Raw genomic sequence first — 16,412 nt, forward strand, 5'->3', positions numbered from 1 at the left:
TTGCATTTTGCACAATTTACAAAACAAAAATGTGTGCTCCCCACAAATTATAAACAAACGGGCCCTACAGATTTGCCTTTAAAACATTTGTATGCATACTCAGTTATGCCATCACAATGAATTAATTCCAACAAAGCAAAGTTATTGTCATTTACATATTTTTCCACAGTGTCAAACAATCTGTAAAACTTTAAATTTTAAAATTATTTCTTCACATTAAACCCCATTTTTAAAACATCAAAGATTGCTACTGTCACAAACAAGCATATATAAATGCTACTGACATTCATTTATTAACCTCAGTTTTTCAAGCAGTATGAAATATAACACAAAGATCAGCCTACAGTAGACTTCAAATTACAAAAAAAAAAAAAAAAAAAGGTGAACAAAATTTTCTCTGGAACAAGTAGAGATTTCAGAAAATACTGTTCTTCAGATACATTACTTTTGCACTGGGTTTCAGTCCATCAAGTTCAAGAAACAGCTTGAAACACTTCACAGGTATATTTAAGCTCCTTGGGGTAACTCAGATTCAGAGCATATATTATGCCAATCAGCAGAGCACAGCACCTTGGGATATCCATTCCATTCAGGATTTTGATGCCCTCAACCACAATGGGTGCCGTCTTTTGGTCAAATCCTGAAGTAGGTTGATCAAAAGTAACGATCAAATAAGTAGCGATCAAAAATATTTTATCATAAAAATAATAGTAAGTGTCATGAAATAATTCAAATGGTTAAGTGAAAAGCAACAGCCATACATCTCTTTATTAAACTAAATAGCCCATTGTTATGATATTACTGACCTGGGTAGACCCAGTGTATGGCCAGTGTAATATACCTAAAATTTGAACTGAAAGAGAGCAGTGCAGGATCTTGACCATCATCAGGCAGCTCCCTACCTTGAATTTCCACATCAGTGTGTTGATCTGTGTTGGCTGAATTTACAAACCTTTTTATTATGTCTTCCTTGAAATCCATCAATGAGTGAGAAGTTTGTTTTTGGCTTCTGTGGGAAGCAAATGTACCATAAATATTAGTGCTGAAATTGCAGTTCTAAAATATACAGATGACAGTCTCATGTTTTTTCAAATGCCAACCCAGGTGTTCAAATAATTCTCTTTCTGTGGAGATTGTCTTGGCATTGCAACAAGGACAAGTAAAAGAGATACTTTTTGCAGATCTGAATCTTTCCTGAGTTCCCTTAGAGTGATGTCTTGATAAATGTGATCTGAGGCTACCCCATGTTTTGAAAGAACAAAAACAGTCTTGATAAAGGCATGGCAGTGGTTGCCCACCATGACCATGGTATAGCCTGTAATGTTTTAGCAACGCTATTTGTGTTTTGGATTTAAAATTTACACATTTTACACCCCAAAGCCATTTTTAGATATGGGCCAACATAAAAAAATACTTATCAGCCTAGAATGTCATAGTACATTAGCATTAACTGTTCATGCAAATCTCAGCAACCAGTAGATATTCGTAATTGATGCCAGAAGATTCACTGAATGATAATTTAACAGTAATTTACTGTATGCCTTAAAGTGCAGGAAAATAAAATACAAATTTTAGGTTGCATAACAACAGTGACCAAAATCCAGAATATCTCTTTCTGCAGGTTGTACTAACACAAAAACACACTGTATAAAAAAAGCAATTAAAAAAAAAACAAAAAAAAAACAAAGGCGCTACTATCTTTTTTACAGAGATCAAAAGTCTGTTAATGTTGGTCAAACAGCAAACTGCCAACAATAAAACTTGAATGCTATCTGTGTGTATGACGACAGATTTTTAAAAATGTGTCTGTGCATTAAATTGTTTTTCTATTTACAGCACAAATGAAATTCCCTCTCTGGCTGAGCATTTTTTTCAATTAAACCATTTTTACATTCTTATCCACTGCTATCCTGGTCAAATTACACTGCTAACATCAACTGTATTACCAGGTGTAGCTAAACCCCTAGTTAAATGGAGAGAATTTATTTGTAAATGAAATAAAACTCAGATTACTCACCTTGAAATGTCCTTTGTGTCATACTGGTCAGCCTAAAACATGTCTGAACTTGCTCCTTGCTCATTAAGTGGGGGAGGAGCTTTGAAATCCTGAACTCAAATGGTGTGAAAACATTAAGTTATCAAGCCAATTTCATTGGGTTGCTACAACATAAATATTGTTTTAAACTAATCAACAAATATATTTATGTTTAAATTACATACATTATTAAGTTGATGTAATTATCAACATTATTCTGTCTTGACAACTCATTAAAATAATGCTGGTAACTTAAAAGGTTTAATCAAATTAAAAATTTAGAATTTTTAATTTACAACAATGTATTAAATTATGTAGTGGTAACAGATCCCTTGAATTATTTTTTAGAGTGTGGATTTATGATGGTTAATGTTAAGCTTTAGATCTGGGGTATTGATGATGTTGTTTAAGTTTTTATTAAAATAGATTTTTTTAAATAATAATTGCCAATATTACTGTTAATAATATTAATAAAATGTTAATGTAATAATATTTCACAATAGGGATGTAACAATTCACTCAACTCACGATTCGATTCACAATTTTTTTTTTGACAAAATGAGATTTAAAACAAATTATAAATTAAATTTTTCCTTTTATTATTGCTTGGACAAAATGCTGCACGTTTCTTTGTGAAATTGAAATATAACACTTATATTAACCTCTTAAGACCCGAGAAAAAAGTTTTAGGAATTTTTTTTTCCATGTCTTTCCATGGTTTAGAGCATTAAAAAATAATGTAAAAAAAAATCATAAGTTATGCTATGACCGCGGTAGAGGACATCGGGACTCAATTTCTTTAAAAAAATTAAAAATAAAAAGACATGAATGAGCATGCATAGGTAAAAACAATTGATTTTTTAAATCACCAATAATTTTATTTATTTTTTTTACAAACTGCTGTCCCACAACCAAAGAACACATTTAAAAAGCATTTAAGTAGCCTCTTAAAAGCTTGTTGATGTTTACTAAGATCCTTTTATTATCTATTGAAACCCACAATAATATTTAAAATATTAGTAATAGTAAGTTTAATAATAAATGTCAACTTATGAAAATGATATTGAAATAATTAATTTTTTTCCCATTGTTGTTTTTAAAATAATCTTTTTGATTCTTTTAAAAAGTTAAGTTAAAAAAAATATTTATTTTATATTTTCTTTGGAAATTATGAAACTTTATATAAAAAAAAGTGTCCCGCACTTTTTTATCACTACTGAAACAATGTATAGTCCATTGGCTGAGACTACACCTACACCTCTAAATTTATGATCAGGAAATTTGTATGTATCAGTTTCTCTCATATAGCTACATGATGAGTAGATAGGCCCCATCATTTTGGGGTAAATGTGTTTAAAAATCTGTGTGTAACTTTAAGGAACATCACTACCAAACATCTTTTTTCTGCAAGTACACTTTTTTGGGAGCTATTCCATAACATCTGTGCTAGCTAAGCATATGTTGATTAGCATCTTTGAGCTAGGTTCAAAAGTATCTAAAATTTTCACTACCGAAACATTTGGAGGAATTTCGGTAGTGACATCTTTGGTTTTTTGGGAGTTATCCCATAAAATTGTCACCACCGAAACAGTCACGATTGAAACATGTCATCATGTCATCACTAGTTTCAGTAGTGACAAAAGGGAACACATTATTCTCATATTTGGGGCAAATAAACAAAATTTTAGTACAGTTATGCAATTATTATTGTATTTTAGTATGTTTTAGTATGCAAGTTATAAGGACAAATATTCCCATTTTTTTCTGAAAATACAATATGAGGATACAGTTAGTATTAGAAATGTGTGCCTTGCATATACAATTTGCATACATACACATTTTTAGGAAAAATACACATTTTTTTCAAGACATTTCCAACTCTGATTTTGGACCAATTCTGAATGGCCAATACATATGTATAGTAAAATAGATGAACAGGTGACCCAAAATTTAAATTGTCTGGTTTTTTTTTTGGTTTTTTTTACACTTTACATGAAGAATAAAACTCAAGTGAAGACAAATCAACTGAACAAAATATGTAAGAAACTAGTTTCCCACTAAAAAATGCAGCAGTATAAAACTACCACATGTCTTTGAATGCAACCTGCCCCGTGTTAAAGTAAATCTGTTTATTTATGTGTTTCCGAATCGCAACACATAAATCCATTCATTTTCCTTTCATTCAAACTCTGGCTCCGTGATGTAATGAGATGCCCGACTGTGAGCGCGTGGTTATTTGATTGACAGCATTCCTGCGCACCGGAGCACTTGATCTTGCTTCATAAGGATGCGAGTTGGCAAAAGGCGAGAGAACAATAAGAAAGGATTTCAGCTGCTGCTGACGCTGCGAGGTGACGTGCTGACTGCAGTAATACTGCAGCGACTCTTCCACACGTGCTAGTCTTCAAATCATGCCTTTACATAAGGATGAGGCTAGAAACGGACTGATTCTCAATAATATATACAATAATATTTCATATTGCATATAGTAATGTAATTCGTAGGCTATTCTTTGAAAATGAATGCAGTGTTTAATAAATGAGAATTACCAGTTTGTCTCGGGAAAATTTAGAAATGGACTCGGTTGTTTTCCCTAATTTTGTGGTATGCTGTTGTTTAAAGTCAGCCAGTTCGTCTCGCGAGTAAACCTGACTTCAAAATTGTAGTCGGTGCATGTGTACTGTGACTTAGTGGCGATTTTGATTCCCCCCACTGAATCGGATCTTTTGAATCGGTTCACTAAAACAATCCATTCAAATGCGTTCGGTACTTTCTGCAAGTAACATCATTACAAGTGGAAGTCTTTTGTGTTTCATGAGTGAGTTATTAAATTATTCACTTTTTATTTGATCCTTTATTAAAAATTGGCATGCCTAAAGGCTCCAGAAAGAGTGTTATTTTCTCCACAAATATCAATGAGAGAGAAATTTCATTTATTCCTCCATTTTGTTCATGACTTTCAATCAAGAGAAAACAAACAACATATCCAAAATTAATGAACTGTGTTTCAGTAATGTAAGTTTGCGTAAATTTAATTGTGTGTGGCCATTTATTTTTTTTTTTTATTATTATTATTTAAAAAAAATAATTGCTTGATTGTTGACATTTTGATAATGATTACTTTTTCAACAAAACCCTTTTACAATTTCTATATACATTTAATTTACATTAAAAATTAAGTCATATTAGTTTCATTATGAAACACGCACTAATAAATATTATACTTAAGAAGTCAGAGACCTAGTAAGCAGCTAAGAGCACTGAGTTGTGAATTGCTGCACATTTGAACGCATGTTGCCACCTTCCCTGCGTGACGTCAGCCCAGTTGTTTTGGGTCGCTCGGCCAATCGGAAGCGCGCTCGCACTTCTACAGAAGCCGAGGTGGGTCCAACCTCGCGCCAGCTTTTATCCTCCGTTACTCATCACAACGCCCCCTCGGTAGGGTGCATGCACGGGGCTCTGCTTTAAACGGCAGCTCTGAGATGGAAACCCCATTGCAGAACGATTTCTATCCAGAGCAGCAGCACTATAAGCAGCACCAGCAGCACTACTGCGGACGGGAGGAAGAGCGCTCCGTCAGGCACTGCACCTGCAACAACTCCTCCACCTGCGAGGATGCCAGAAAAAGCCAGCCTCTGCACGGGACTCCGCTGGGAACTTTAAGGACACCGTCCGTCTCATCTTCAACCAGGCAAGGCGCTCAGTACAGCGAGTTCACGCCCTCTAGTCATGGTAGTTCATCCAGATACCATCACCACCACCATCATCATCCTCATCGCGATCACAACCGGCAGCAGATTCGGGGCAGTCCGGCCAGCAGCCACAGAGAGAGTAACTCTTACACCCAAATAGCCATGAGCAGCTGCAGATACAACGGCGGCGTGATGCGGCCGCTCAGTAACTTGAGCTCGTCCCGCAGAAACCTGCACGAGTTTGATTCGGAGTCCCAGCCACTGCAACCCGTGTCTGCGGCGGACGCGTCCGACACGCTCGCCTCCAAGCCGGAGAACAACTCCACCACCCTCATGCCTTACTCGGCGGGGGACGGGGGAGGCGGCGGCGGAGGAGGTGGAGGGGGTGGATGTAGCCACGGCGGGGGCAAATCCGGCAAAAAGAAGAACCAGAACATTGGACAGAAGCTCGGGCACAGGAGGGCCCTGTTTGAGAAAAGAAAGCGTCTGAGCGACTACGCGCTCATCTTTGGGATGTTTGGCATCGTGGTGATGGTCATTGAAACTGAACTCTCGTGGGGAGCCTACGGAAAGGTGCGTAACTTAATAGTCCCCAAATCCTGCAGGTCCCCCCATCTAGGTCAGAATTCATTAAGTGCGGTCTGCCTGCTGGCGAGAGAGAGGAAAAACTACAAGTTTGGAAAGTGCGCGGTGCGGATGGATGCGTGGATGGATAAAAGAAGAACTGTGGCAAGGTCACGTTTACTGGAAGACGCTTGGCTTCCTCGGTTTTCTCCACGGAATCGTTTAGCTGCGTAAAATGGTTCCAATGTAACAAAAAATCTTTTAGAACTTTAGAATTCGCGTTCTTTTATGAACGACATATTTAAGCAGTAAATTCAAACAGGAGTGCTGTCCTCTGTGCCGTGATTTGGCCGCATTTAAACAGCTCAGTAAACACATAATTAATATTAATGACTGCAAAAATGACACAACTCCGCTTCTGCTCGTGAAAGAAAACACTGGAATGACGCAAACAGTGAAACTTCCTAATGTTAGCAGCACTATTGGGAAGCTCGACCAATCCAGTCACCAGAACTAACTGTTATAGCTTAATCAAGTCAGATTGAGTTAATAATTATTTCTTAACTTTTAGTGTCAATTGTGCACTCTTCTTCTTTGACTTTCTGTAGATCATTACTGGAAAAATAAATCAGAATTGTGTTATTTATGTATAAATGCCTTTTTATTACTATAAGTACTTTTAAAATAATTAAATAATTACATTAATTTAATTGATGCCTCTATCTATAAAAGTCCCATAGAGGATATGCATTACTGCAATTAAATTTGCCACAGGGATTTTGCCTAATGACAACATTCATATTTTCTCAAAATAATGGTTAAATTATGTTAGATGGTTGATCTGCATCAGAATGTTCCCATTTATGTTTTAAAATGACATATTATTGTTTTGTCAGTATGTTAAAAATGAAGGAAAATATGTCGCCACGTGGAAGGTTAAAGTCAGATTTCAGTTAAATTATGTAATGGTCTCAGATGTGCTTGCATTAGTGCTTATGTTTTGGTATTTTCAGGAATCCAAACACTCACAAAAGTCTACAAAGTCTTGGAATCATAAAACATAGTAATGTGTTGCAGTAATATTTTTACAGTTTTAATCAATATGCAATAGTAGTGTATGTTTACACCAGCTAATCCAAATGAGTTGAATTTGTCCTTTTCTTCCCTTTTTTTACAGGAGTCACTGTATTCTTTAGCCCTAAAATGCCTGATAAGCCTTTCTACAATCATTCTTCTTGGGTTGATTATCATATATCATGCCAGGGAAATCCAGGTAACTCTTAAAAATAAGTAAGAGCTGTTTACTGTCATGTTAATTTTGGTGCTTTTTCGGTTCTGCAGTTTTTAACACATTCTCTCCTCCAGACTAATGCTTAACACATTGTGCTTGGAATGATAGCCATTACCATAGAATTACAATCGGATTATCTTCAATAGCACTGCATCCTCTCTATTTCTCACCGGCTTAATCGAATCAGGCCATGAAATCCTGTCAGTGTTTAACAGTAGCCGTTCACAGTTTATAGACAAGGCCAGGTTGAATGGACATTTTTCCTTATAAAGTACTTATTAATCTTCATAAAATCATTACAGAAATCTACTAGAGCATAACCTGAGATTCATAGACTATTAACTGTGTTGACTATAGACTTGCACTTGTGCTTTCTCAACAGAAATGTAGTTTATAGATTAAGTATGGAGGCTTTCTGTACAATGTCTCCGTACTGGTGTTAGTAAGTGTCTAAATCTGCACTTAAGGCCGTTTTTGCCCATATTTGTAGAGAGAAAGAACTTGACTTGATGGTTATAGTACTTGGAAAGCACTCTGTCTGGTGACCTTGCATCAGTGGATTGTTGTTTTACTGTATTACTGGTGAATTTTATACATCTCAGCATCCATATCTCCATTGTAATGCATTTCTTTGCATTAAGTAATGCATTAACAAAAAAGTTTAAGACTTTTAGCTGGTGTTGGCGAGGATGAAATCCTGTAAATTTCTTTTAAAGCAGTCTTCATGATGTTTCTTAAAATGCAACATCAAAGATTTATTTGATTTATTCCACTTTTTCATATTCATTCTTTCAGGGTTCCCATGGTCATGGAAAACCATGCAAATTTCAGTTACTGTGATTTGGAGGCCTTATTAAATTAATGAGCAAATTAACTAATAGAAAATGAAGTAATAAAATGGAAATCATATAACAGAAATAATTTTTTATGTGCATTATGTATAAAATGATTTTTATAAGTCTAATCCAGTTGTCAAAAAATGTGGGAACCCTGTGGAAATTATTTATTCATTTATTATTTTTCATTTAACTTGCAAATAGACACGCACATCTCATTCAAGTTGAATCGGACAGCCTTATTATGAAGTGAAAGCATGTGTGGCTTGTCCAGTAGGGAAATATCACTGTTCATTTCTTGTGGGATGGACAGATTAGTCCAAAGGATTTAATCACAGAAGGACATGTGAATTTCACATTGATTTGCATGCAGTTTGTTGCCTGGGTTTTAAATTTCATGACTGTAAAAGCCTACTTTCATATATATATATATATTTTTTTTTTTTTTTTTTTTTTTTTTTACTTTAAAAAAATACTTTTTTTTCATGTTTGCTTATTTTACACACCAGTGAAATTTTTTTTTTTTTTTTTTTTTTTTACTTTAAAAAAATACTTTTTTTCCCCCCCGATAGTGTACTGTTGAAATCTGTAAAAGATATTGTCCAAGCCTTTTTGGAAATTGGCCATTTTTATTTTCACTTTGACCAAATGAAAAATCTGATTTTTGCACCTTGTCAGATGTTAAAGGCATTTGCTTTGGACAGCTGTAGGCAAAATCAAAGGACCAGCTAATGAGATAATTTGTTTTCTTGGCTGAAGCTATCCTACCAAAGTGTATATTCTGGGTTTGACGAATACTTGCGTTAATAGCAAAATATATAAATCAAGCACTTAGATAAGGCCAAGGAGCACCAATAAGCTTGTTCTGCCAGTAAGTACATAGTGCCAACAAGATCGTACTGCTTTTGGCAGAACAGAGACAGTGTTATTAGTTAATAGTGTGTATGGTCAGAGTGAAGGGGAAATAAGATTAGCTGTTTTTTTCTTAGTCACCTGTGCAAATGCGTAACACAGGATTTCAGTATTTAGGGTCATACCTTCATATACTTCCAAACCTGTAGAACATAAAAGAAGATATTTTAAAGAATGCTCACGCTGCTCCTTTCCATGAACTCCAGAACATTCAATAAACTGAATACATCTACTCTCAAAGCTTAGTTGTGTGTGTATATACAGGAAAATTGTGCATCAAGGTTTGACATCATAAGACTTGACAGAAGTCACAAAGACTACTTTTGTGGTGCCTTATTTGTTATTTTTTGAAAGCTGTGATTGGCTCTTTTCACATCATCCATTCCCATTTACTTAAATTGGAAAAGAGCAGTATTAAGACTGTGTGTTCCACAGAGTTTGTTGTTATTTTAAAAGGTATATTTGGTAATTTGCTGTAATGTCATTGACAATAATGACTGAAGCTGCAGAACGACTTTGAATCATTCTTAAATTTGACTTGTGAAGTTTCTCAATCAGGTGGTTTCTGCATTGTGATCTAGTATGACTCCAGGGTTTTTGACAAAACAAGACGACAAAAAAAAAAAAAAAAAAACTGACCTCCAATGGGGATGGAAGAAACTTTGAATTTAGGTGCTCAGCCTTGCCAAGAGCGCAGGTGATGAACAGCCGTCCAGCTGAGATGTCAAAGAGCCATGTTGAAATTTTCTCAGTGTGGCCATTGAGGTGAAGGCAATTAGGTGTTGCTGCCATAGCTGAGGAATGAGAAACTGTGCAATCTCATGACAACAAAACCAGACAATCTACCTTAGATATAAAACATTCTGGTGACCCATGACCTGGTAAGGTTAGGGACAGGTTTGGGCATATGGTTAGGGTGTAAGGGATGGGTCCATACTGCAGTTATAAATATAATTTCAGAAAATAATTACTGATGCAATTACATGCAGGTATTTTAAAAATAAAAGTACAATGCAAAAACATGTATGTATGTACACAATAGGTGCATTGTGTTAAATGATTAATTTAAATAGAAGTACATAGTAGTTAAGGCCACTTAATATAAAGTGGGACTGAAAAATGTAATAATCACCTTTACGCACTTATATCTATAAAATGATTATGTTCTGTTCCCATTATTATTATTATTTTTTGTAAAACACAAAAGGAGATGTTTGATTGAATGTTGAAGCTGCTCTTTTCCATACAATGAATTTAGATAATGATTTACAGAGCCAGCTTGTGCCAAACTCCACAAAAGTCTCCTCAAAAACTAATACATAGTGCCTGCAACACCAAGCCCATGAGCTCAGTTCCCAGGAAATGCATGCACAGATAAAACTTATTTCTTCAATGCAAAGTGTGGCTTTGAAACAACATCAATTCTGACAAAAGTTTCAATTTTGGGTGTACTCTTCCTTTAATACAATAATGCTTCTGCTCTGCGTACAAATAAGGGTGCATTGTTGTTCAGATGTTTTTGAAATTCATTTAGATTGCATCATAAAATTGTGGCAGTACATGGAAACATACATGGGTGTGTTTATACTGAATGTACATGAAACAACATCACTGTTTTGTAATATCCATGCAAACCCCCCCACCCCCGAAAAGCCATTAAGAGCCCTGGCTCTGCAGCCATAAATGCCTGAGCAGTTTTATTACTTTTCACACTGTTGAATTATAACAGCGTGTATTCATGAGCCAGTTGTGCTCTCTGTAATATTTAGGGCCCACAAGTCTCTGAGGGACATCAATCATGGGAATGCTTTACCAGAGAAATGTGCCTCTCTGAAGGGACCAGACGGGGGCTCTGCGCATTACAAATACATGCACATCATCGCCATATTGATATGAAAAATAGGTATTTCATTTTTTTTTTTTTTTTTTTTTTTTTTTACAATGACCTTCATTTGTATCAGCAGTTTATCAATGAAATATGATGGTTAGCTGCAGTTGAACCACAAATTGCCTGAACTGTGGGATGTCTAACACTTGCATAGGACAGAGTCATATGATGAGTTCATGTGAGCAGCGCTGAGGCACTATAGAGGATGTGCACTGCCTTGTCCTGTGACAACTAACTCTACCTGAGACGACTGCCGAGTGTCACATATCCATCCGTCACCACTGACCCTTGAGTTTTCACTGAGCTGGATTACTGTATAGAGATTATAAGATTCAAGTAAAAGATGTTCATTTAAATAAAGTTAATCTGAGATGTCTGCTGGCTTTAAATTTAATTGAATATTTAATTAAACTTAATCTAACTGTTTAAATTACTGGAGCATCTATATTGTAATTTAGCTCAGAGTCAGTTCTAAGGTGTTGATAAATTTAGACAATGTTATTTAATTTATTTAAAAAAAATCAATAATTGTAAATATTTTAAATATATCAAACTAATTGTTATTTGAAGAAATTTAGTGCATTAAAAAATAAAACTAATAAATTAAACCCTCCACTCTTGCCTGATTTACTGAAATGTTACTATTCTTTGCAATGTTTTAGTAAAAGGTGTAGGATCTTTCAATTCTTTAAAAATTTAATATAAAATTTAAATAAAATAATTCAAATTATTATATAATATATATTGTTACAGCATCTAGACTGTAATTTAAGGCAAAACATAAAAGTAATTTTACATCATTTCAAATATCTTTAAATAATTAATTTGAAGAAATTTAGTGTGCAAAATAAATAAATAAATATAATTGTGGTTTCGGTTTACCAAAACATTATTCTCTGTAATGTTTTATTGTTAGGAATAGGATCAACAACAATATTTTAATTTATTTTCTAGAGCATCTACACTAATTTATTCCATAGAAAATTCAAAGGTATTATAATTTCAGACAGAACATTATAAAAATCATTTTCATTTTCAAAGTTTTTTCAATTTCAACTTGACACTGTTTACCAAAATATTTTACTAATTTAATTTAATTTTAAATTGCTAGAAAAGAGACTTGAAGTGGTCAGTTTTTCTTTGAGAGAAGTATAGATGTTTTCAAATGAAACTAAGCAATTTTATGTCTTGAATTAATTTCTTATGAAATGGTGGCTTTTATGTTTTACTATTTTATTTTGCGTATGTTTAATTGAAACCGCTAGAGAAAAGAGTTAAATTAGGTTACAGTTAACTTAATAATACAACAGCTGTCATCCTTTTCCGGCAGCGTTCAATTACACAAATGCAAACTCTGAAAGCATGCGGGTCCTCCTTCAAAGAAACTTGAAAGCTGAAAGCAACCTACAGCTGAGGATTTACTTAGCAAAGTGGCCTCTTAGGACCCACTTTGATATCATAAATTAACCATTGCATTAATTTGTAATTGGGCTGAACCTCTCTACCTAATTCTCTAATGAGATTGAGCGATTTCTTTTCTTAGTGACAAGATATATGTTCCCATTCTCTACATTACACAGATTAAATATTGAGCCATGCTCCATTAGTTATATTGAGCCCTTCTGAAACCAGTAACCAACCCCTGCTGCCTACTAGACAGACGAAGAGCACAAAGGCAGACGACCTTTTGTCCGTGCCCTTGTCAAGGCGACGCAAGGCGAAAACAGGAGACAAAACAGCGAGCCCCCTGTACGGACACGTGTTTGATAGATTACAGCTCGCTGTGTTTTAACAGAGTCCAGTTCTGGTAAAGCAACAGTGAGTGCGGCTGCTTCAGAAGAGCCATCGACCTTGTGTTGCCCTGATCAGTTTAGGCCGTTTTTATTATTTAATCACATGTTCTTTTTTTTGTACATCTTTATCATTTGGTGTGTGTTGTGTATCTCGTAGCACTTACTGCAGCTGTATTAGATGAGGCTGGGGTGATGGAGTTACTACTGCAAATTCACCTGCACTCTTTGATGTAGCAATTTATATGCACCAAATGTAGCTGTAACGTTAATAGACCTGATAAAAATTCAGAATATTGATGAGTCAAAAATCTTCAACAAAAATGTTCATTTAAATTATTAATTAAAAATGTTAAGGGATTAATGTAAGATATAATAAAAATGAAATCACAGAACTGAGTTTTGAATTGGTATATTGATTTGATTTGGTTTTGGTAATTTTGGTTTTTTGTTTTGAAATGTGAATAAAGTTTTTTTTGTTTAATTGAAATGAATTAAAAATGTTTTTGATACAAATTAGAAAATGTTGATATTGGTATATCTCTCCTGAGTGGAAATATTGCCAATGCTGATACCGGTATATCTCTCCTGAGTGGAAATTATAGAATAATTGTTATTATTTTTTAATTAACTTATATTTTTAACTATTTAATACACAACGTAGACATTAAAATTTAAAAAGGACAGAAACAACATTTAAAATGTTAAATTTTATAATAAGACAGGTACATCTGAAGATAGTTTTGACAAATAGACCTAATAAATAAACTATATATCGTTAGAAAGCTTTTACTGTGAGAGAGCAGTGGTACTTTTTTCCCCATTGAAAGATGCAAATTGTGTAGTAACCTTACCATATGCACAGTTTATTTTGGAAAAGCAAAAAGTTTACTGTATTTTCCATTTGTAGATGCCTGGTCTAAGCAGCTTTACAAAAGAAATAGTTGTATGGCAAAATTCTGTAAAATCTTTTAAAAGATCATTAAGTGATTATCGTGTGCAATCAAAAATAGTTCGCTGGAACAACTACCAAAACACATTAATGGAGAAAAAAATGGGGAGAAAATCGGGGGGCCAGTTCTCCGTGACCAGACGAAAAATCAATACAGGCTGCAGCAGAGGTTTGATTGTGCAGAGGACTCATCGGTTCCCGCTGTCTGGAGACAAACTGCTGGGTAAAAACTGGTCCCAACTTATTTGGCAAGTTTTTTTTTCCAGCGCTAGGGGTAAATATCTGGACAGGATAGGCTGAACACATGCATGGGTTATTTCCACAGTGGCTGACCCAGAATAAGAAAGGAAAGGGGAGGCTACTCTGAATAAGGTTCGGTGGGCTTGCACATTGGAAGTGCCAAAACAAATGGAATCGTTTTTTAGCATTTGAAACATGCTGACACATTGTGCTTTTTAATTTATTGATTAAAAACTGCCAATGTTGTTTTTGATCATTGCAAAACAGTGAGAGATTTGGGGTTAAAACTACAAATATCTCCCAATACAAAACACAACCCCAAGTATATCCCAGGCTGGAAAAATCTAAAAATCAAACTTTTGGACATAATTTACGTCGCACATTGGGAAAATGCAATTAATATACAATTTGCAATTCCTTTTTGAAATTGTCCAGAAAAGTTCCTTATGTCCCATTGAGTATGATTGCCTGACAGAGATTGCATTTTTACCGCCATGACAGATGGATGGGGTTTTGTGGACTCGGTTAAAGGAATTCCACGTTTGTTCCTAACCTATAAATAAATTGGACAAAATACAAGTTTTAATAGCAATGATTCACCTATGATTATTCTACAGGGCTGAATATGCTATAGTGAGCTGAATAGCTTTCACAACTGTGTAATCAATATGACATTAGTAAATAGTTTTACAAATAGCTATAAATAGAAAACTCATTTGTCAAGGCACACATTTTTAGACAAGTCCAAGCAACAAAAAGCCATATATAAACAGAAACGTTAGCATTAAGGACAAGTTCTAATTTGAAGTGTATAAACTCAACACATTCTCTGTTAACAGCCAAACAATTATGTATGTTAAATCTATAATAAACATGAACTTAACGTTTATTAGACGTTTGTCACAAATGTTTTTTGACCGACAAAAAATATAGTGCTAATTCTCGTGCGGAAGGGCTGTTGTTCATGGGGGAACTGCAAACTTTAGACTGCGGCCTCACGTTTCACTCGTAGCTGAGAGATGGCGTGACTGACTCCAAAAACTGCCCATAAACAAACAGTACTGAGATTAAAGAACATATTTTAACCAATTAAATTACACTCAGTATTATAATGAATGAAATCTATTTATGTTATGCAAGTCAAAGACGTTTCCAGTGCGAAACGACCACTGCTGACGCAGCTGACTGACATCTCGTCCTTAAGTTGCAATGTGTAAAATAATATAATTTACAATATAGTAATTAAGTTGCTTTGTTTTAAGTAGTTTAATTTACATTTGAGAAACTCATTTGTCAAGGGCATGCATTGTTGAGAAGTTTCACCAAAAACAGGGTCAACCCAGCGGATAGGTAGATTAAAAATGGCAGAGTTAATGTGTAAAAGTATTTGGGTAAAAAAAAAAATATTTAAAAAATAAAATTAGCTTGTTGAGTTTCTCTCACGGGCAGCCAGCGATTGTTGAGACAGCTTAAATGGCCCAGCCCTGGGGTAAACAAAAACATCGGGTCAACCCCGAACAGGCTAAACCCAGCATTTGGGTTAAAAAAATAACCCAGCCTTTTTTAGAGTGTAGAATTATTTAATTTACAAGTGTCATATTTGTAATTTTTTTTTTTTATTCATGTAAGCTATAGCTTCTGACCTTTAAATGAAAACATACTCATGATTTTATGACATCAATTACCAATTTATTTAAAAAGAAACACAGTCTAAATGTTATTTGTGTATTTTACTTTCATTTTATTAGAAGTAGGCCAACAGCGCCCCTACGGAATTAAAACTCCTTACTGAGCGGGCATTAGGACCCGGGGGAGGCTGCCGTTGCACGTGCTATTACTGTTTGCAGTACACTCATACACTGGGCGTCGGCGTCAACGCTTGATGGATGCCATGTCTGAAGCTTGGCGCTGTCGCAATTGCCATAGTAACAACAGCCAATTATATTAGACCGTAATTGGCTAGCGCCTGAACTATGCTATTTGCATAAGGCGATCTGATTGGCTGACGCCTCAGCTGGTGCTTGAAAAGTTGAGAAATTTTCAACTTCTGCTGTGAGCAATGCCAGTGACGAAGTGGTGACGGTCTCACAATTTAGTTCGGCAATGCATGATGTCAGATTTTTTAATTCCGTTATACTTTATCACACACCGAACGCATCATTCTGAGTTTTAAATTCATTCTCAGTTTAAATGCAGCGATCTAAATCAGTGA

The 16,412-nt window shown here is 34.9% G+C and overlaps 1 protein-coding gene across 4 annotated transcripts in view; it reads left to right on the forward strand.

The window, feature by feature from the left end:
• The first annotated feature begins 5,371 nt into the window (after window positions 1-5,371).
• Window positions 5,372-16,412, forward strand: part of LOC109097240 (small conductance calcium-activated potassium channel protein 2-like) — a 39,655-nt gene continuing 28,614 nt past the window's right edge. Inside the window, exons 1-2 of one of the 4 annotated variants that reach the window (XM_042732339.1) lie at window positions 5,372-6,300; window positions 7,469-7,564. In XM_042732339.1, coding sequence (XP_042588273.1) covers window positions 5,518-6,300; window positions 7,469-7,564 — 879 coding nt within the window. In that variant the 5' untranslated portion in view covers window positions 5,372-5,517. The remainder of the gene's footprint in view (window positions 6,301-7,468; window positions 7,565-16,412) is intronic. The other 3 variants (XM_042732341.1, XM_042732338.1, XM_042732340.1) reach the window with 3 other exon arrangements.

The sequence above is a fragment of the Cyprinus carpio genome, chromosome B10, assembly GCF_018340385.1.
Source record: "Cyprinus carpio isolate SPL01 chromosome B10, ASM1834038v1, whole genome shotgun sequence".
Taxonomy (NCBI): domain Eukaryota; kingdom Metazoa; phylum Chordata; class Actinopteri; order Cypriniformes; family Cyprinidae; genus Cyprinus; species Cyprinus carpio.